Here is a 22,438-nt window from a genome sequence, read left to right on the forward strand (position 1 = left end):
TCGAGTTTATGTGCATGTCTTTGTCTTTTTAAACTTTTTGTAAAGTGGCGATTTTTTCTGGAGAACGAGAGATGGGTCTACGACTAACACCTCATTATGTGTCAGTGCAGAGGTCAAACATCCGGGACATACTGACGCACGCAGGTACAACAGGTGTTAATTATCCCTCACGTGAGTCAGGACTCACGAGACTTCTCTGGACACAGATGAACTGTTACTCCACTAAGTTTTATGTAAAGTTATGTTTGTAGCTACTTGTGTGAGTACTTTGAAAACACCTCCTCGATGAATATGACGGTGGGGTCTATGGAACCAGTAAGTGATGGATATAATAACTAGTGAGAAAACGGGAATGTGCTGAACACTGACAATGACGAAATCAACGATACCTGGCTCTCTACGATTTATTATGAAGACTTCTGACGGTAAGTGGCTGGTGTTTCTGCTCTGTGGTTTGTTATTAATGTGATGCATTTAATGGTAGAGGAAACTCATTATGACTCTTCGTGTAATTGTATTGGCTCCTCATTAATTGAACAGAGCTGTGTTGTTGAATGAGTGACGCTGTGTGGCAGGCAGCGCAGCCCACTGACGTGTGCGGGTCTGCTCTTGGCATAGCTGTGTGAAAAGACCTGTTATGAAGACAAAGCACTTTGGAAATGTATGACTAAGTTGTATGTGATTTTAGCCTAGCATCTCCTCTAGTCCTTCAAACATGGTGACATTGTTACAGCAGACTTCAGTTTTATGAGGGTGAATGAAGTTGAGAGGCGTGTACCTGGCAGCACTTTCAGAAGGCCCTGCCATAGGCATGCACTCATGTGACAGTTTTATTCCGACATGTGTCCTAAATATAGACTTTTGTACTGTAGAAATGCATAATTTGAGCTCAATATCTCTGTAAAAAATGGCCCTGTTCCTTTCAGACAGATGTTTGAGTCTGGCCCTTAAGTCTCAACTCCAGGCTGAGGACAATTAGAAGACAGAGGAGCACATGTGGAGAAGCTGCTGCAGGGAGAGAGAAAGTTAGACAAGGGATTCCAAGATTTCCAGTCAATAAATCATTTGGATTAGTTTGGTAAGCTTTGGACTTGTGCCTCAATGCCACACGTTCTTTGTGTTTATAGTGTCATACAGTTCTTAAAGTTAGCGTTACTGGGAAGATTGTTCATCTCAAAGTATTATGAGGGATAATCAAAAGCTTAATGCATATTGTTTGTTAGTTTGGACAGCATGGTGAAAGAAAGCTGACTGTGCATTCAGTATTGCTAATGTTTGAATGTCTGCATGCCTCTCCCACATGCGCAACTTTAATGAGCAATGAAGCCATGTGCACACATCGCCTCACTAATTGAAGTCAACTTTGTTTTACTGTGGATTTGTTGTGAATAGAGATTGTGTCACATTTGGATACGCATTTTCATTTGTACTCATTTCTTGAATCCACAATTCTACAAATGCACAATCTGAACTTTCCTATTAAGATTAAAGAACATAAAACCATCTCCTTTTCCCTTTCTTCAACCACTACACAGGAGTTCTAACCAACTCTCCACAGCGGTTTGCACAAACCCATCAGCATCACTGTTCACTACTTCACGATCTCTGGTCGTCATTTGACACTGAATGGCTGGAGCTTGTTGGGCCACACTTTTACAAGGGACAGTGCTTGTGTGTGTAATGTGGAGCATCAGGAGAGGAAACTTTATTAACAACACAAACACACGCGCACACACACCTTGAAGTGTTTCACCAACTGTATAGACTGTTCAAATGATCAGGGTTTGGAAAAGATGAGACACTTCATGCCACAATGGTGACATGTTTAAATGAGAAGAGAGATTGAAGAAATGTAAAAGTCTCCAGCTTTCAGATAATATCAGAGGAGGAGACCACTGGTCAGTATCATTTTGACATATTGAGAATTAGGGAAAGCTGTTAACATAAACACTGGATTAATTCTGCATAATGATTTATTTTATGAACCTGTCAGTGATAAAGACATAAAATACCTGCAGTCACTCTGCTCCTGTGATGAAGACATGCGGTCACATCATCTTACTTTTGACTTGTCATTACTATAAAGAGAGTGACTGCCTGCAGTGTTTCTGTACATTTCAGATCATTTTCATCACTTTTTCACAATCTGAAGCTTTGTGCTGTTTTTGTTTTCCTTTTCTTTGTGACCTCCTGCTGTAACAACCAAACATGTAATCAAACCTCATATATATTTAAAACCATTCATTTCTGTTCCTACTTCTGTTTCTTTTCACAATTTTAACATGGAGAATGATCAGCCAGATTGTTTCATTTTACAAGGGGTTTACCTTGGAGTGGACTATTAGAAGTTAAGTGATTTACTAAGAAAATATTGCACTTATTTATTTGCGCATGCGCATGTAAGTTTTTTGTAGGTGAACCGGAAACATACGTCCAAAGGTTGCATCATTTCCGTCTGTGCACCATTGAGTGGAATAGCCTACGTGGCAGTGAACTAAGGAGGGTCGAGGAGGAGCGTTTTTCTTCATAAAGCAGAAGTTCAAAGTTTTTGATTTCCTCTTGCTGAAAGACTGCAGCTGTACAACAGAATGTCGTCTCTGGATCCAGTTTTGTACTCGCAGACATTTCTTCAACTACGGCACGATAACCCACGACTATTGGAGGTATGTCTTTGTGTGGTGTGTGGTTTTATAGAGAGTCCAGATGTGCGTCATGTTAACCTGCTAAAAGTTTTTTCCTTGTAGTTTTAGTCACTTTAAGATTTCATGTTTCACATAAACTCTGTGTAAAATTATGTTTGACGATCCACACAAAGCTTGTTGCTCTCTCAAACCTCTTTTATGTTTCATTGTGCTGGTATTTCTGTCATTGCAGTTCATTGGAAACGTGATGTCATTCCTGGCAAGTTTAGTCACTGTATGTATCTAGTTCTTCAAAAAGAAAACCATGTGTAATACTTTACTTGATGTTATTAGAATTCAAAAGACGGGCTGGCGTTGCTTTGGGAGCAGATGACTTACTTAAAGAGCATATTGCAGGTTAAAGACACAACTTAACTAATCATAGGAAAATACGTTAACAATACTGTTTTTAAAGAAATTCTGAAATTGATAACCCACTGGGTCTCCTGGAGACGTTTTAGTACGTGTTCGCACGTCTTTGCTTTTTACTTCCGCATTCGGCTGTGACGTAAAGTCCCTGTTTAACATAGAAAAGCATGGATCCGAGTGTCACTCCCGTCAATAAATAGGAAGAAAATATGTATTCCTTTACATATAATGGTCCACTGGCTTATTATTCTGAACCTGTTAGATGTGATAGAGAGCAGAAACAGGCAGGATTAGAGGAATAACGGCCTCAGGAGAGAAGTGAAGTTGTGGTGTGAGGAGAGATCCGGAGCAGGCGTCCTGCTGAGTGACAGGTGTCAGCTCGCCATATATGGGCGAGTGCTGTGTTCACATCAGCATATGTAAAGTTTATAATCACTTTCAATCAAAAAACAATTTGTAGAAGGTGCAAGTGCCGATCATTCACCTTTACATTGTATGGGAGCTGCTCGTAAAAACTGCAAATCTGTACAACGTATTACGGTGCCGCGCTGTGCGTGAGAGAGAGAGAGACAGACAGACAAAGAACCTGATTACACAGCCTGTGCAAATGCAGCACCATGTCTTTATTGTTTATTCCTCATGCAGGCCAGTGCTCACGTTGTTATAGAAAATACAGTGTATGGTGCAGGATGCTCCTGACGTGAGTTCACAGCGCACGTAATCCACACAAACATGCACAACAGCACACACACTCCACAGTTTAATGCGTGCACATATATTAGGCTACTGCAAAAAGTTTAAAGTTTTAATGGGATAGACGACCGACAGACGTAAAGCTTGTGTTTCTGTTTGTTTCCAAACCGCGCGTTCCGTCTTTCCCCACTGCACACACACACACACACACGGACACGCTCTGTTGTAACAGAGTTGGATTTATAATAAATCGTATGACTACATATATTGATACAGACTGTCCGGTGTCTATTACGCTCACACTAGAGAATATAACAGAGGATTCCAGCAGATCAAATCATTAAACGCTTTCTGTCTGCGTATATAATATTTGATGTTAAACACCCAGAGATTTAAATTAATAAGGAAACGCTTTTGTGTCTGATGCCGAAATATTCAACGTGTCTGTTCGATGGTTTCTGAGGTAGTGGGAATAATTCACCAAAAAACACTTTGAATAATCAAGCCACTTACACTATGCACCCGAATGTGTGCCGCGCAAGTTACAAACTATGGCAGCGAGGCATCCTGTCTGTTCTCACTCACTACCACGTATCATTACACCTCTTTAATCATGTTTTAGCCTGTTTTTTGTGCTTTAATTCTTTTGTGCTGCCTTCTAAATGTTCGTTTATAAAGTGTTTCATGCTCTCGGTGCAAGACAAGTTCCCCCAGGGGCAATAAAGGCTTCATTCATTCATTCATACACGGACGCATGAAGCCGATCAAAGCAGAGTCAGAGAACGGGAGTCCCTTATGTTACGTCAGATGACGCGTTGTTGAAAAAAAAAGCGCGTTCTAAACGGCTATGCTAAAACAGCCACTTTCTCCTCTAAATTAGAGCACTAATGTGTTGTAGAACATATTAAAAAAATAACCTACTTATTTTACAGCCATTAACAGACTATATAAAATATTAATTAAAAATTTGTTTTATCCTGCAATATGCTCTTTAATGTATTCAGCTTCTTCTGCTCCCGTCTCCACTCTGGGTTTGCCCAAAATGGAGACAGGAGCGGTAGAAGGGGTCTGTTTTGTGCAGTATTTCTTTACGTGCATAATTTTAATAAAACATCTTCACTTTTGTTTCTGTAATGATCAAAACATAATTTCTGAGTGGAGCCGATGAAGCTTGTTGCTCTGTCAAACCTCCTTTATGTTTCATTGTATTTCTGTCGTTGCAGGTCATTGGTTATGTGATGCCATTCCTGGGAAATCCTGGTATGTGTTTTTTTTTTTTTTTATTATCTGTGAAAACATTCAGAGGTGTTAAACCGACAGAGTCATTGAGAAAAGTTTATTAGATTATTTCTAAAATGATAGAATCTCACAGAGCTTTAATTTTCTGAGGCAACATTATCTCATTAGTAGAAACTACCACATTGTTTAAACAGCAGCAGTAGAGACTGGGACAATTGGACTTAATGCTATTTATCATCATTATCTTCCATATTTACAGTTTCACCTCCAAAGACAGAAGCAGATGATGGCAGCGTTTTCACTGCCAGAAAAATACACGTGAATGCAAAATCCCTGAAGATGAAGATTGAAACAGAGAGCGATGCAGGACAACAATCTGGTAAGTTTTCATATTATAATATCATAATATATGATAAGTATAACATTGCTTTGCTGCATTAAAGTCTTTAGCTGTTCTAATTCTAAAACCATGAATAGATTTGATCCTTTAATCAACATTGACGTAAACACAAGTTTTGAACATGTTTCATGTCCTTGTTTAGGGAATGCTGATCATCCGGGGACCCGAGCAGATTACTCTGCTAGAGGTGGCAGTGTAATAAATAAAGATGATATAAGCGGCGATGTGGACGGCGATGTTGATCTGTCAGTGTCTGTGAAAAGATCCGGAGTATGTGCAGGTACACTTACATATTTGTTAAGAGACAATAATGTGTTAAATGTTGATGTCAGATAACCCTAACTCTGCTCTTTACACAGGCCAAGTAGATGAGACCCTGGCGCCTTCTTCTCAGGTATATACGCACAAGTCATACGCACACAACACACAGAGACGCACACACACACTATGATGTGCAGTTTGGTTCATGTTCATGCATGCCAGACATACACCGGCATGTGTTACTTCATTGAAGTCCCACGTGTTTGCACGCACGAGCGATGTGTATGTCGTTCATGCAGCCTGACTTACAGACGGCCTATACGTGCGTGGGATTATATTTATTTCACCCACTTCAGGGGCTCTTCTCTTTATCGACAGCGCTGATAGTGTTGGACGTAATATGTTTGGATATCATGTGCTAGAGCCGGGTTTACAACCCGCCTGGATCATACCTGGGGCGGCTCACTTTGAGTAGTCCGAAGACTAGAAAAGTGCAATATAAACTCAAGTCCATTTACCATGAACTTTTCTCAAGCTCTCACATTGTATTTGTTATTAAGTGCAGAAACCGGATTTTATGCACAAAATAAAACGTGCATTAAACTCTTTTCTCCCTTTGTGCACTTGTCTACAACTTTGTGTTTTTTTTGCTGCTGCGTGTTTTGGCCTGGTCTCCCTTGAAAAAGAGGTTCTGAATCTTAATGGGACCAACCTGTTTAAATAAAAAAATTAAAACAATGGGACTCTGACCTGAGGAGGATGGATTAACTTTCAGGTGTATAGGGAAAATGACAATGAATGAAAAGCGAGTTCAGAAAGTTTGAAGGCCTGAAAGAGTTAAAGCACTTCACCTCATCCCTCCTTTCTCATTTCTTGTTCTCTTTCGTCTAATTCTAGACACAGTCTGGGCCGTGATCAGCTCGGGCAGAATGAAACCTGAGACCAAAGCCTCATCCTGAGTGTCCCTCTGCCCTGCAGCCAGTCTGTCCTTCCAGACCAGCCAACATCTTCCATCACACTCATCACACTCTTCCTTTATCTCAACATAATCACTCTCATCATTCATATTGTGAAAGACAAAATGTGTTTGTAGTATATATTCTCTGGTTGTGTGTGTTGTCCCTCTTTGGGCTCTATATGGAGCCTGAGCTGTGCTTAATTCAAGGCTCCAGGTGAGAGGAGGGAGGAGACGGAATGGAGGCAAATGAGCTTTTCTACTTTGTCAGCCTGTGATCACATCCAAAGCAGATTAGTTTGTTTTATTTAGCAGATGTAGTAGTTCATCTTATTTTTATTTTTCTAAAACATGTTTAAACATATATTAATAGAAATATCCAATCTGAAAACATTCATTCCTATGGTGACTTTTGTAAACAAAATGGATTTGTTGAAATTGGTCATTACACTGAGCTTTATTATGATCTATCATTAAAAATCTAAAACGTATGGTTGTGACGACCATTTTTACTTCCACTGAAGTTTTGTTTGACCCTGATGTGAATGAAAGTTTTCTTTGTGTTTGTTTTGGGGATCTTGTTGTCAGACTTGTAACTGATAAGAGGGTATTTAATGATTCTGCTGTAGTTAATTAACTGGCTTTATTTCCAAAGTTTGCTTGAGCATCATTTGTAAAAAACAATTTAATTTCTCAATTTCAATGTATTTGTCTTTGTGCTGTTTTCTAATAAATATGAAGTGTCAGTGTTTTGCATTACTCATTGTTTTTATTTACATTTTACACAATGCCCCATCTTTTTGGAAACAGGGTTATTTTTTTATTATTTATGATTTGTAAATCTTTGATACTGTTTTTAAATTCAAGTTTATGCATATCAGAGTAAAGAAAAGACCAATTTTAAACCTGTGACCTGATTTACTTGTGATGCATTTAATGGTAGAGGAAACTCATGACTCTTCATGTAATTGTATTGGCATGTAATTGAGCTGTGTTGTGGAATGAGTGACGCTGTGTGGCAGGCAGCGCAGCCCACTGACGTGTGTGCAGGTCTGCTCTTGGCATAGCTGTGTGAAAAGACCGGTTATGAAGACAAAGCACTTTGGAAATGTATGACTAAGTTGTATGTGATTTTAGCCTAGCATCTCCTCTAGTCCTTCAAACATGGTGACATTGTTACAGCAGACTTCAGTTTTATGAGGGTGAATGAAGTTGAGGCGTGTACCTGGCAGCACTTTCAGAAGGCCCTGCCATAGGCATGCACTCATGTGACAGTTTTATTCCGACATGTGTCCTAAATATAGACTTTTGTACTGTAGAAATGCATAATTTGAGCTCAAGATCTCTGTAAAAAATGGCCCTGTCCCTTTCAGACAGATGTTTGAGTCTGGCCCTTAAGTCTCAACTCCAGGCTGAGGACAATTAGAAGACAGAGGAGCACATGTGGAGAAGCTGCTGCAGGGAGAGAGAAAGTTAGACAAGGGATTCCAAGATTTCCTGTCAATAAGTCATTTTGATAAGTTTGCTCTGCCTGCAGTGTTTCTGTACATTTCAAATGACCTGAGTGTAGTGCTGGAGTTGTGAATTAAAACGGTAACAATCTGAAGCTTCTTGCTGTTTGTTTTTGTTTTCCTGCTGTAACTAAACGTGTATTCAAACCTCATATTTTCCTCCTCATTTAAAACTATTCATTTCTGTTCCTACGTCTGTTTCTTTTCATGATTCAACATTAAGAATGATCAGCCAGAATATTTCACTTTACAAGGGGTTTACCCTGGAGTGCACTATTACAAGTTTAATGTGAGTGTTCAGACACAATAACAGTTTGATCCACGTGTGTACAAATCTAGTTAGACTGTGATTTACTAAGAAAACATTGTCTGCTCGCATTGCTTTGTGTATGCCATTTAAGTTATTTGTAAAGTAAGCCTACTTAAACTTTTATAAATTATTTTTTATAAGACTGGATCTGCAGGAGTAACATGAATCAGCTCAAAGCAGGGCAACACAAATGTCTGGTTCCCTTTTCCTGTTTTCCCGCTCAGCTCATGCTTTAGCTCCCTCCCATTTCCTGAAACTGGTGCCACGCTCATGGGTTCACAGAGATATGATGCAAGATATTTGAGGTTAGCTTTTATGTCTTAAAAGTTTGGAAGCCCGTGAAGTCGTGTTCTGATAGCTCGTGGGAAGAGTTTGGTTTTCACTTGCCTGAAGTTATTCAACAACACTTCCAGTTTTGTGCTCACAGACATTTTTTCATCTGCGGCACAATAACCCACAGCTAATAGAGGTAAGTCTTTGTGTGGTGTGTCACGTTTTATAGAGAGTACAGACGTGTGTGAAGTTTAGCCGGTGAAAGTGTCACTTTAAGATTGAGTGTTTCTCCTAAGCTATGTATGAATTATGTTTGGTGAATCCACATGAAGCTTGTTGCTCTGCCAAATGTCTTTGTAGGTCATGGGCCAAGTGGTGTCATACCTGAGACGTTTTCATGAGGTATGTGTGTTAATGTGTAGTCTTGTGTAAATATTTGTAGTTCTTCAAAAAGAAAACGTTTTGGACTGTCGTGTTTGTAATTATTTTATCTGTAAGAGGGGCAAAAAATCTCATCAGATGTGTCACAGAAGAAAAAGAAAAACCATTTGTAATACTTTACTTGATGTTATTAGAATTCAAAAGAGCAGATGAGTTACTGAATGTATGTAGCTTCTTCTGCTCCTGTCTCTATTCTGTGCAAACTCCAAATGGAGACAGGAGCGGAAGAAGGAGTCTGTTTTGTGCAGTATTTCTTTACGTGCATAATTTAATAAAACACTTTCACTTTTGTTTCTGTAATGATCAAAATATAATTTATGAGTGGAGCCGATGAAGCTTGTTGCTCTGCCAAACTTTGTTTCATTGCATTTCTGTGTCGTTGCAGGTCATTGGCTATGTGATGCCATTCCTGGGAAATCTTGGTATGTGTTTTTTTATTATTATTTTGATCTGTGAAAACATTCAGAGGTGTTAAAGAGGAAAAGTTCAGATTAATTCAAAAATGATAAAATCTCACAGAGCTTTACATTTCTGAGGCAACACTATCTCATTAGTAGAAACTACCACATTGTTTAAACAGCAGCAGTAGAGACTGGGACAATTTGACTTAATGCTATTTATCATCACTATCTTCCATATTTACAGTTTCACCTCCAAAGATAGAAGCAGATGATGGCAGCGTTGTCGCTAACAGAGATATTGTTAGCTTCGGCTAGCAAAGAGGAGGCTACGTGGATGTGTAGCTATTTGCAGGAGAAGGATGACTCTGACGAGGAAGATTATATTTATCTTCTTTACTTAAGAACAGCAGGTGTACAGTTCTGTGGTCGCTCTAACTCCAGTGCAGACGACTTTTTAAGTCCACACCAGAGCCAGCGAGCGACATACGACATGTACCAAAACAGAACTCACTACTTCCGCAGAAAACGTGCTTACGTAGTTCCGGTAGCAACACAAGTTACCATAACAACCAAATAAACTAACATAACCGATACAAAACAACATGGGGTATAAAACAAAGCACTAATTGTACTCGTACTACACTACCCCCCTCTTTCAAACATGCCGAGTCCCTTCGGCTCTAAAGGATGCAACACAGTCCATGAAACAATCAGAATTCAGTCACTTACACTACATCGAACTAAAACTTTTACTTCTTTTTGTTTTTGTTTTGTTTCAACAGTCCTTTAACTATGTGTCTCTTACTTAAAGGAACAGTCCTCCATCTCAAATATCCTTGTATCGAGCTGGGGCTCGAATCACTCTTCCCTTTAGAGTTTTCCTTGTAGGTGGCTCTCGAGTCTCTTCATCTGGCTCTGAGGTATGCACCTCTTCCTGGTGTTCTTGGTGTTGGTGTTGGGCAGTCCGTCTGCGCCTGCGTGCAGCAACCTGCCGTTTGCCCTTTCTCATTTGTGGTCTTGGGGCGTCCGACCCAGACACGTCCAATCCATTGTCGGTAAGGTCATCAGAAGACACTGGCTGTGGTGCGATGAAGGATTGTCCTGGTGGTGCGACTGAGTCTTGAACCTGTGTTAGGATTGCGTGCCTTTGTCGCTTGGCCCATGCAGGAATCACATCACTTGCGTAAGGCTTGAGTCGATCATGGTGCATGACCTTCCTCTCACGCTGTGTCTGGATCTCATACAGCACAGGGCCACAGCGGGCCTTGACTATATGTGGGCCCTTCCAGGGTGCTTGCAACTTGGGGCTGAAACCTTTCTTTTTTGTGCTGTCCCTTACATAGACCAGGTCTCCGACGTTGTAGCTGTGCTGTTGGGCTCTTAAGTCGTAAGTCCTCTTTTGTCGGAGTTGCGCTGCTCGGAGATGCCGTCGAGCCATATCGTGGGCCTCACCAAGGCTCTTTTCCAGGTCATGCACATATTCGGCAGGCTCCTTTTCACCATGTCTCCGCTCTGCCACACCTAACCAAACGTCCTGTGGTTGATGGACCTCTCTTCCCAGCATTAGCATGTTGGGTGTTAAACCAGTGCTCGTCTGCTGGGCACTGCGGTATGCAGCTGTTAGAAGGGGTAGGTGCTCATCCCAGTTTTTCTGGTTTTGATCCACATAGCAGCGAATCATCTGGAGAAGTGTACGATTAAAACGTTCCACCTGTCCATTTGAAGCAGGGTGGTACGGTGTGGTCCTGGTCTTGGTGATTTGAAAGAGTCTGCAGATTTCCTGAAACAGCGCACTCTCAAAGTTACGGCCCTGGTCTGTATGTAGCTCCAAAGGGGCTCCAAAACGTGAGATGAAATCGTTGACCAGTGTCTTAGCCGTTGTCTCTGCCCCTTGATCTGGAATTGGGAATGCCTCCACCCACCTTGTGAACTGATCCATGATGACCAGGATGTACTTATTTCCAGAAGATGAGATGGGAAATGGACCAAGCACATCAAGATGCAACCGGTCCATGGGTGCTCCAGCCTGGTAGGTTTGCAGCTTGGCTCTCTGTGTGGGGCTGCTCGATTTCTGGGCTTTACACTGAGGGCATCTTTGAATGTACTTGTGAAGGTCACCTCCCATGCTGTACCAATGGTAACTCTGTCGGAGGCGCTGCAGGGTCTTTGCCTCTCCCAAATGTCCAGACTGCGGAGGGTCGTGACAGGCTTGCATGACTTCAGTTTGCAATGAGGCTGGAACCAGCAGCAACAAGGATGAGCTACCTCTGTCAGCATTCTCCCAGCGGTAATACAGGACTCCCTGATGAAGCTCTACTTGTGGCCAGCAGAGCCAGTATTTTCTCACTGGTGGGCTCTCCATTGTAACTTGCTCTCTGGTTGGAAGGATTCCAGATTCTTTCCAGCCAAGCAAGACAGACAGTACTGGGTCTTCCCTCTGGGCTGTCGCTAGTTGCTTGCTACTCAGAGGTTGAAGCCAGTTTACTGTGGGCGTATGGGGGTCAGTTTCTGCTTGCTGCTGGCCTACAATGGTGTTCTCATCCTCCTGTATGGTGATCTGCCTGACAACCAAAGGAACAACATCATCCACGTCTTCTTCAAATCTGGCCCACTGCTCGTGCAGTCTCTTGCAGTGTGGGCACCCGTGACATGGGAGCCCTGTCACGTCCTTTCCTGCTTGATAGCAGTCACAGTCTACTGAACCTTCTGTTGTGTGCCTGGACAGCGCGTCTGCATTTGCATGCTGTCGGCCAGCTCGGTGTTCAATCTCAAAGTCATATTGACTAAGCTCCTCAAGCCAGCGTGCTAATTGGCCCTCTGGATGTTTGAAACGGAAGAGCCAAGTCAGACTGCCATGGTCCGTTCGAAGGAGGAACTTTCTGCCAAGGAGAAGGTGACGGAACTGTCTTGTGTATTTGACGATGGCCAGCAGCTCCCGTCTGGTCACACAGTATCTCTGTTGTGCCGGAGTGAGATGTGTGCTGGCATATGAGATAACTCTCTCCTCCCCCCACTGGAGCTGTGATAGTACTGCACCAATGCTGTGATTAGATGCATCAGTGTCCAAGATGTAGGTGCCAGTGAAAGCCGGGTAAGCAAGAACCGGGGCAGAGGTCAGCTTCTCTTTGAGTTGCAGGAAGGCGTTCTGCTGTGCTTCGCCCCAACGGTACTCTGCAGCCTTCTTGAGGAGATTGTTGAGAGGGCTGGCAAGCTCAGCAAAGGCAGGAACAAAGCGGCGATAGTAATTGCATAGCCCTAGAAAGGCCTGCAACTGCTGGGTGTTTGTAGGTGGCTGCCACTCCTGCACGTCTTTGATCAGTGACGGGTTGGGACTTATCCCCTCTCCACTAACCACATGTCCCAGGAAAAGGACCTTGTCCCTCAACAGGTGACATTTCTGGGGTTTCAGCTTGAGACCATAGCTGTGGAGGCGTTCAAAGACGTCAGCCAAACGCTGCAGGTTTTCCTCTACCCCTCTGCCCAGGATGATGATATCATCCAAATAGATGAGAAGTGTCCTCCACTGAAATCCTCGGAGGACCAGTTCCATGGCTCTCTGGAACGTACCAGGCGCGTTGCAAAGGCCAAACGGCATCCTGGTGTACTCATAAAGGCCATAGCGGGTAATGAACGCTGTCTTCTCACGGTCTTTAGGGTCCACCGCAATCTGCCAGTATCCACACTGGAGATCCAGGGTGGAGAAAACAGTGGTTTCTCCCAAGACATCAAGGCACTCATCTATTTTGGGCAGTGGATAAGCGTCTTTCAGTGTAAGACCATTTAGACGACGATAGTCAACACACCAGCGAACACCACCATCTTTCTTGCGAACAAGGACAACTGGTGATGCCCACTCAGAGGAGGAAGGCACCACTACTCCTATTTCCAGCATTTCTTTGAGGTGCTGTTCTTCCTCGTCTTGGAAGCCCAGAGGAGTCCGTCGCACTGGTTGGCGTACTGGGCTGGCAGTTCCAGTGCTGATTTTGTGGGTGACAGCAGAGAGATGGCCAAGGTCTGTATCACTCGCTGCAAAGAGGGATTTGTACTTCAGGAGGAGCTCAATCAGTGTCACTTGTTGATCTTCACTGAGGGCCTCACTTGAAGATGTATACAGAGCTTGCAGGTGTTCTGGTAGTTCCATTACATTTCTTGCCACTCTTCCAACCATTGGCTCAGCTCTTTCGCTGTGTTCTTCTTCAAACACACTTTTCTGCTCGCCACTGTCGGAGTCAAATATGACAACAGGATCCTCAGGGAACGTTTCAACCACAATGCCAACGCAAGCTCCACGAGGCAGGGACGCTTTGGAACTTGAGAAATTACAGAGCCGAACAGGAACTCTGGGGTCCATGTAGATGGCAACACTTCCTGAGGAGATGGTATTAGTTATGTTCAGTGGCTCCAGGACAGCAGGGAGACCCGGCTGTGGTTTATCAACTCTACCCCAGACAAGGCACTCACTTTCAGGTGGTAGGGTAATGTTGTCTTCCAATAGTACGCGTGCCACAGAGTAGTCTTCCCTGTTGCTCTCAACAACCTTGGTAGGCACAGGCTCACTGCCCACAAACACCTGGCGACCAGCAATGATTGTCACATCAGCAGCTTGCATTGCATCAAGGCCCAGGAGAATGGAATCATGGATCCGACCAACAAAAACTTTCCAGTTGAGTTTCCGATTCCCAATCTCTAGAGTCACTTCAAATTCCCCCAAGGCAGACATTCTGCTTCCCACTTCAGCATTCCTGAGAGAGGTTTTGGTGAGCGGTTTCCGTGCTTCTATTGGGAGCATGTTGTAAACCTCTTCAGAGATAACTGTGGCTTCTGCACCTGAGTCAACAATGGCTTGGACAGGCAGGCCATTCACTGCTACCTCAATTTGCAAGCTGGGACCTCTCTTAGCTGTGCGCCCTAGTTGTGGGCTGGGAAGTTGGCCCTCCTTACGGCTACTTGGACTAGGTGACCTTGAGCACTCTCTCACAATGTGCCCCACTTCTCCACAACGAAAACAGGTAATTCTGCTCGCTGTATTTGGGCTGGGTGATCTCATTCTTGAGCCTTGCGAAGGCAGTTGATGTGCTGGTCTCTTGGCCCTCTCCGGTTCGCGTGCTCTGGTGCCAAATGATGCCGAGTGCTCACTGAGCCCCGTGCCTCCACAATCTTTGGCTACCGGCTGCAGGTGCTCCAACTTCAGATGCAACTGCTCCACTTTGTCCATCAGCGTCTTAAATTGATCCTCAGTCACGTACCTGGAGCTCTGTAGACGTCTGGACGCCAAGAAAGGCTCGTCAGGAAAGTCGGTTTCTTCGTCTGCCCAGGAGATACGTCTGGCCCTTCCTGTCCTCATCTCTGCGTCACGGCCCAAGGTTGCCCTGAAATTATGTTCGTGGGCTTCAGCCAATTTTTGTGCCTCGGCCAGTGTTTGAGGATCACGATTCATTACCTCATAGGCTACTTTTTGGTTCCTCAGTCCTTTCAAAAAGGCATCAGTAGCCAGCTGGTCTTGTAGCAATAGATCCGTGCCAGGATAGGCCAGGCTCACAAGGCGTCGCACTTCCTCAGCAAACTCTGCTGGGGATTCCTTGGTCTGACGCAGTTCTCCCAGCTTCCTGCGGACAGTCGTAGGGGGGTCTTTCACTCCAAACCGTTGTGTGAGCTGTTCTTTAAGGAGAGTATAGTCCTCACGAATGTGTTCGGGCAAGGAGCAGACATAACGAATAGCAACTCCGCGAAGGCATTCATGGAGTCTGTCAACTCTCTCTGCACCAGTCCATCCATATTTGCGTGCCTGGCGCTCAAAGGGCAACAGAAATGAATCCCAGTCTTCTTTGCCATCATACGTGGCTAGCTTGACTTTGGCAGCCTCATGTGGTGACGGTCGCCCCATATCCGGTCTATTTCCACTGCTGCCATGCATGGCATATCCATCAGGTGGAGCCATGCGTGCTGGGACAGGACGTTGAAACATTTGTTCATCTCTGTGCCGCACAGCTGGGTCTTGTATGGAAGCGGTGTTAGGGGGCGCTGCACTGTGAGACCTCTGCCGAATTACCTCCAATTCTGCTGCAAACAGCATATCAGCTTGACTGTTGGGTTGCTCCTGCATCCCTCGGAATGTTGACGAAGGATTAATAGCACCTGTAGGCTGACTTTGCTGACTCGACACTGTAGTTTTTTCTCTCGTTCCCCTTTGCTCTGTTGTCACATGCTGTAAAACTGGTGCAATAAGTTTTTGAAACTGCTGCGTCTGATGCTCCAATAATGTCCTCAGCCATTCTGGTGGTTCAGCAGGCGCTGCTGCCGCTCCCAGCAATTCTTCAGTTTCATCCATTTTTTACAGTGCAGTTTTTTTTTAATTTTTATTTTGGTAATGCAGCTATTTATTTTCACGTGCTTTACTCAGCTTGTAGTTATTAGTCTTATGCTTTAATGTCCTTTATTTATCCAGTCTTTGGACAGTGCAGTAGATTTCGTTTCACTTTTTACAGTGCAATGAGACTTACTTGGCAGCTTGCCAGCTTTTGCGCACACAGTGTATCGTTCCACTTTTCTCCGTTGCCACTACTGCAAGCTTGCATCTGCAGTTGTTTATTTCTCTGTCCTTTGTCCTCTCTTTTCTCTAACGTTACCTCCGTCCTGCTGAAACCACTCATCCGACGTGACGCGGCCGTTTCTCCAGGTAAGAATCTGCGCCGAAGATCCCACTTCTGACACCAGTTGTTAGCTTCGGCTAGCAAAGAGGAGGCTACGTGGATGTGTAGCTATTTGCAGGAGAAGGATGACTCTGACGAGGAAGATTATATTTATCTTCTTTACTTAAGAACAGCAGGTGTACAGTTCTGTGGTCGCTCTAACTCCAGTGCAGACGACTTTTTAAGTCCACACCAGAGCCAGCGAGCGACATACGACATGTACCAAAACAGAACTCACTACTTCCGCAGAAAACGTGCTTACGTAGTTCCGGTAGCAACACAAGTTACCATAACAACCAAATAAACTAACATAACCGATACAAAACAACATGGGGTATAAAACAAAGCACTAATTGTACTCGTACTACAATATAAAAGGCAATAGAAAATCCCTGAAGATGAACATTGAAACAGAGAGCGTTGCAGGACAACGATCTGGTAAGTATTCATATTTTAATATCATAATATATGATAAGTATAACATTGCTTTGCTACATTAAAGTCTGTAGCTGTTCTAATTCTAAAGCCATGAATAGATTTGATCCTTTAATCAACATTGATGTAAACACAAGTTTTGAACATGTTTCATGTCCTTGTTTAGGGAAGGCTGATCATCCGGATACCCGAGCAGATTACTCTGCTAGAGGTGGCAGTGTAATATCTACCGATCGAATAAGCGGCAATGTGGACGGCGATGTTGATCTGTCAATTTCTACGAAAAGATCCAAAGTACGTACATGCAGGTACACTTACATAGTTGTTAAAGGTAGGGGAGGTCATTTTCTCCAGATAAGTTTTTTAAATATTTTGCTTTGTCTTTAGTTCCTGACAGTGAATAATAATAAGTGAATAATGTGCTCTGAAAAAGAAATGAACAAAAATCTGTCATCTGTAGCATTTGTAAACGCGTAAAAACCAATGTTTGCACTCGACCACGTTTTATAAACCAATCAAGACTCTCTACCCCATGCATGCGCGAGCCCACACTCAAAGCATGAGCTGAAATCTGCTTCTGGACGAACGGTGCTTGTGCATGTAAGTGAGGGGCGGGGCTTTTGAGGGAGCACAGGGGGAGAGGGTGAGTGAATATGGAGAATTGGAGGGCATGCTACTTTCAAAATCATGCAAGTTTTTGAAAATGACCTTCCCTGCCTTTAAGAGACAATAATGTGTTAAATGTTGATGTCAGCTAACCCTAACTCTGCTCTTTACACAGGCCAAGTAGATGAGACACTGGCGCTTTCTTCTCAGGTATATACAAACGACTCATACACACACAACACACACACACACACACACACACACACACACACACACACACACACACACAGAGACACACACACACACACACACACACACACACCTATAATGTGCAGTTTGATTCATCACATCCATACTGTGCAAAATCGATATTTATTATATTATATATCCTGCTTAAATCACTTTCATACTGTGTAAATATTTATATTTTTATATTCTATATACTGCTAAATTACATTTTATACTGTGCCAATATTTATATTTCTCTATTTTATATACTGCAAAAAATAAATTTCATACTGTGATATTTATATTTCTATATTTTATATACTGCTAGAATTACATCTCATACAGTGAAAATAGTTTTTTTTATACCCTGCTCTGGTTCACGTCTCATACAATGCACTATTTATATTTGACACCCTGCTATAGACCTGCTATCTCGTACTGTGCAGTAAGAAATCTGATGTCTGTTTATCCATTTACATTTAGTATGCTGCAAACTGTAAATGAGTCGTACCACACAAATCCCACCTTCCGTTAACTAGGGTCACTCTTTTTTTCTTGTTTTTTTTACCCACACCCTTGTTGTTGTTGTTGTTGTTTTTTGTTTTTAGCTGTGTGCACTTTAAGGTGAAGCCAAGTAATTTCGTTGTACAATTTGTATAATGACAATAAAGGCATTCTATTCTATTCGATGCCAGACATACAACCGGCTGAGAAACGTGTCAGATGTGTCCTTGGGCAAGACACTTAACTCGCATTTCTCCCGCTGCTTCAGTGGCAGTGTATGAAAGGATTACATACACACACATAGCACTTAGCAATCCCTGTTCTTAGGTGACCCTCCCAACCTTTCATCTCATCCACTCACCCTCCTTTCTCATCCGTCGTTCTCTTTCCTCTAATTCTAGGCGCAGTCTGGGCCGTGATCAGCTCGGGCAGATTTACACCTGAGACCAAAAGCCCCTTCCTGAGTGTCTCTCTGCCCTGCAGTCCGTCCTTCCGTCCGTCCAGACCAGCCAACTGACAACACTTTGAAAATGTATAATTTAGTTTTAGAATGATGTAATTTTAGTTCAGCATCCCCTCTAGTCCTTCGAACATGGTGACAGTGTTACTGTTGTGATGCAGGATTCATTTTTTACAATCAATAAAAGGATGCATTAACCACCAAGAGTTGTGATGCTTTTTTGGAAGGACATGCCGTAGGCATGCAATCGTGTGACAGTTTTATTCAGGCATTTGTCTTTAATATAGACTTTTGTACTTTACATAGGAACCTGTCTGTGATACAGAAATAAAGTACCTGCAGGCACTCTGCTCCTGTGATGAAGACATCTTCATTTCAGAGAAGTTCTGCAGTCACATCATCTTACTTTTGACTTCTCAGGACTATAAAGAGAGTGACTGCCTGCAGTGTTTCTGTATATTTCAGATGACCTGAGTGTAGTGCTGGAGGTGTGAATGAAAACAGGAAGTATCTGAAACCTCTTGCTCTTTTTCCCCCTTGTTACTTCCTGCTGTAACAACCAAACACATTTTAAAACTTTATCATCGAAACCATGCATTCCTGTGCCTCTTTCTTTTTCTTTGCACTAGTCATGTAAAGATTAATTGTGAGGCAGTTAAAAATCGATTCGAAGGTGTCACGGTTCGAATCAGCACTCTGAAAAATGAATCGCAGTAACATTGTGAGCGTCAGCAGGCGTTATCATGGCAGTTGAAGCATTTTTGCTTTTCAAGACAGAAATTGAAAGAGGTGAGGAGATAACAGACGAGACAAAAACTGCAACAAGACCGAGAACTTCACAATGAGCACAACCAACGTGATGCAGCAATTAATCGACATCACAATTTGAAGCTCCAATCACCTCCAGATTATCTCAAAATAAATCGTGAGGGTGTGTTCAGAGCACTATCACCTTTTGATCTACATGTGTACACATCCTGTTAGACTGTGATTTACGATGTCATTTAAGTTTTTTGAGGGTAAGCCTACTTAAACTTTTATATGTAATTATTTTTTTATGAGACTCTGGATCTGAAAAAACAAGTAGCATTAATCACGACTAGGTTACAGCTGTGCAACAAATAGGTTTGAACTATTGTGCAATGTGCACCTTCACCAGTGCATGCTTCATAGCAGGATGACGTCATCATAAAGTGGCCAACGGGGTAATCTCCCGCCCTTTCCTGTACATGTGTGCGCCAATCAGAGTGAGTGAAAGTTAGAGGAAGGAGTGTATCTATTCAGGTTTACGTGTGTAAAGTAGTTGTGACAATTTGCCAGGAAGCTTTTGGTTTCTTTTTTCTGAAAGCCAAACAACGTATCAACTTTAGACCCAGTTTTGTACTTGCAGATATTTTTTCAACTACGGTACAAAAACCCACAGCTCATGGAGGTAAGTCTTTGTGTTGCTTGTGTTGTTCTCATAGAGAGTCCAGATGTGCGTCAAGTTTACCTAGTAGAAGTGTTGTTTCCTTGTAGTTTTAGTCACTTTGAGATTCAATATTTCTCATAAACTATGAATTATTTTTGATCTTAATGTGTAGTCTTGTGTAAATATTTCTAAAAGGAAAATGTTTGGACAGTTAAGGTGGACCAAAGTGTTTCACATTAAGTCATCTGTAGTAAGAGGGGCAGAACAACTCATCAAATGTAGCAGAAAAAGAAATCAACGTGCAATAGTTTGCATGATGTTATTAGAAGTAAATAGGATAAAGTGCAGATGACTTACAGAATGTGTCCAGCTTCTTCTGCATCAAGCTTCATTTTGTGTCGTTGCAGGACAAAGTGAAGAAAGTCCTGGAAAATCTTGGTATGTTTTATTTAATCTGTGAAAACAGAGAGGTGTTATAGCAGAAAGGTTCAGATTAATTCTAAAATGATAAAATCTCACAGAGCTTTAAATATCTATGGCAACATTATCTCATTAGTAGAAACTACCACATTGTTTAAACAGCAGCAGTAAAGACTGGTACAATTGGACTTATTGGTATTTATCGTCATTATCTTCCATATTTACAGTTTCACCTCCAAAGATAGAAGCAGATGATGACAGTGTTTTCACTGCCAGAAAAATACATGTGAATGCAAAATCCCTGAAGATGAACATTGAAACAGAGAGCGATGCAGGACAACAATCTGGTAAGTATTCATATTATAATATCATAATATGTGATAAGTATAACATTGCTTTGCTACATTAAAGTCTGTAGCTGTTCTAAATCTAAAACTATGAATAGATTTGATCCTTTAATCAACATTGATATAAACACAAGTTTTGAACATGTTTCATGTCCTTGTTTAGGGAAGGCTGATCATCCGGATACCCGAGCAGATTACTCTGCTAGAGGTGGCAGTGTAATATGTGCCGATTGAATAAGCGGCAATATTGACGGCGATGTTGATCTGTCAGTGTCTGTGAAAAGATCCAGAGTACGTACAGGTACACTTACATATTTGTTAAGAGACAATAATGTGTTAAATGTTGATGTCAGCTAACCCTAACTCTGCTCTTTACACAGGCCAAGTAGATGAGACATTGGCGCCTTCTTCTCAGGTATATACGCACAAGTCATACGCACACAACACAGAGACGCACACACACACTATTGTTGGGAATTTTCAGGAGCGAATACCTGACCAACGGTTATGTTGGGTTTTATGACGTAAAATTTGATTGTCAAAATAAATTAATAATTAAGTTTATTTAATTATTAATCTAAATCAATAATTGTTATTAAACTGCGTTTAATAAACCTCGGGGCACCACCCTGTAAACAGGGAACAACCAAAATATTACCAATATCAGTCTCAAATTATTTAATTAAATACCAATATCATTAATAATTAACAATCTGTATTTAATTGAAGGTGTGAAATCCGAACACAAAGCCCTTTCACCCAGCCTAAGTCACAAAGCAAATTCACAGTGATCACAAACAACGACCTTTTAAGATATAATAGAATTTATTTAACAAAGCAACATCAAGTAAATCAATGAAACCCAATCAAACAAATAACCATCATAAGCCAAACTACAAGTAACAAACAAAACAAACAAGCGTGGCACGTGTGTGTGTGTGTGTGTGTGTGTGTGTGTGTGTGTGTGTGTGTGTGTGTGTGTGTGTGTGTGTGTGTGTGTGTGAGAGAGAAAGAGAGAGGGGGAGGGACAGACAGACAGACAGAGACAGATCAAAATGGCGACGACCACGCGTGGTCACGTGATGGCGGACACAGAACGTGATCTACGTTTCTGCAGCGTCTGGAAAGCCACAGATCTATGTGTGTGCGTCTACCGAAAGGTGTGTGTGTAAAGGCGAGAGAGCGAGAGAAAACAACGCACCTCGACAGCTCAATCTCGGACTGGAGCTCACCACAACTCAGAGCATAGTGTACTTCGCAAACAGAAACCAGCGGCCGGATTTGTATCAGACGGCGTTCACACTAGTCTTTCTGATAGTGAGTCTATTACCCGGTTATGACGTGGGAGCTCACAGATAAACACATGGGACACAGCGGCACAAATAAGGAGAACAAAAGAGATTTTACTCTGGTAAAATCTAAGACACAGTGGTCAAACAAAGAGAACAAAGGAGATTTTACTCTGGTAAAATCTAAGACACAGTGGTCAAACACCAAGCAAATATTATCACCGTTTCACTATAATAACTCAGTTATTAAACACACTCTCTATATCTAACTGCCCAGACCTAGCTAAGCCTCACTTGGAACCGTTTTGTCCACGGTTGATGAAGAAAAAGATTCTGGAACGGCCTTTCTGCAGTTGTTTGGAGATGGCGGTGCGTGTCCAAAGGGGGTTGAGCAGGGCCGTCGTGTCCTCCGTCGAGCAAGGTGATCTCCGTGGGTGTCCTTTCTTTAAAGGACGGAACGAGACGTAATCCTTCCAGTCTCTCTCAATACCGTTTCATTACGGGAGAAATAGAAC

The 22,438-nt window shown here is 42.4% G+C and overlaps 1 protein-coding gene across 15 annotated transcripts in view; it reads left to right on the forward strand.

The window, feature by feature from the left end:
* Nucleotides 1–396: 396 nt before the first annotated feature.
* The window catches only part of LOC306832374 (uncharacterized protein), a 42,909-nt gene continuing 20,867 nt past the window's right edge, over nt 397–22,438 (forward strand). Inside the window, exons 1-12 of one of the 15 annotated variants that reach the window (XM_079356996.1) lie at nt 2,522–2,663; nt 2,875–2,916; nt 4,967–5,003; nt 5,242–5,361; nt 5,525–5,662; nt 5,742–5,776; nt 6,541–8,888; nt 9,053–9,094; nt 9,519–9,555; nt 20,515–20,634; nt 20,798–20,935; nt 21,015–21,049. In XM_079356996.1, the coding sequence (XP_079213122.1) occupies nt 2,589–2,663; nt 2,875–2,916; nt 4,967–5,003; nt 5,242–5,361; nt 5,525–5,662; nt 5,742–5,776; nt 6,541–6,558 (465 nt within the window). In that variant the 5' untranslated portion in view covers nt 2,522–2,588 and the 3' untranslated portion in view covers nt 6,559–8,888; nt 9,053–9,094; nt 9,519–9,555; ... (1 more) ...; nt 20,798–20,935; nt 21,015–21,049. Of the gene's footprint in view, nt 426–2,521; nt 2,664–2,874; nt 2,917–4,966; nt 5,004–5,241; nt 5,362–5,524; nt 5,663–5,741; nt 5,777–6,540; nt 8,889–9,052; nt 9,095–9,518; nt 9,556–16,824; nt 16,953–17,439; nt 17,475–18,397; nt 18,657–20,514; nt 20,635–20,797; nt 20,936–21,014; nt 21,050–22,438 lie in introns of those variants that run through there. The other 14 variants (XM_079357011.1, XM_079356997.1, XM_079356998.1 and 11 more) reach the window with 14 other exon arrangements.

This window comes from Symphodus melops (genome assembly GCF_947650265.1).
Source record: "Symphodus melops genome assembly, chromosome: 12".
Lineage (NCBI taxonomy): Eukaryota > Metazoa > Chordata > Actinopteri > Labriformes > Labridae > Symphodus > Symphodus melops.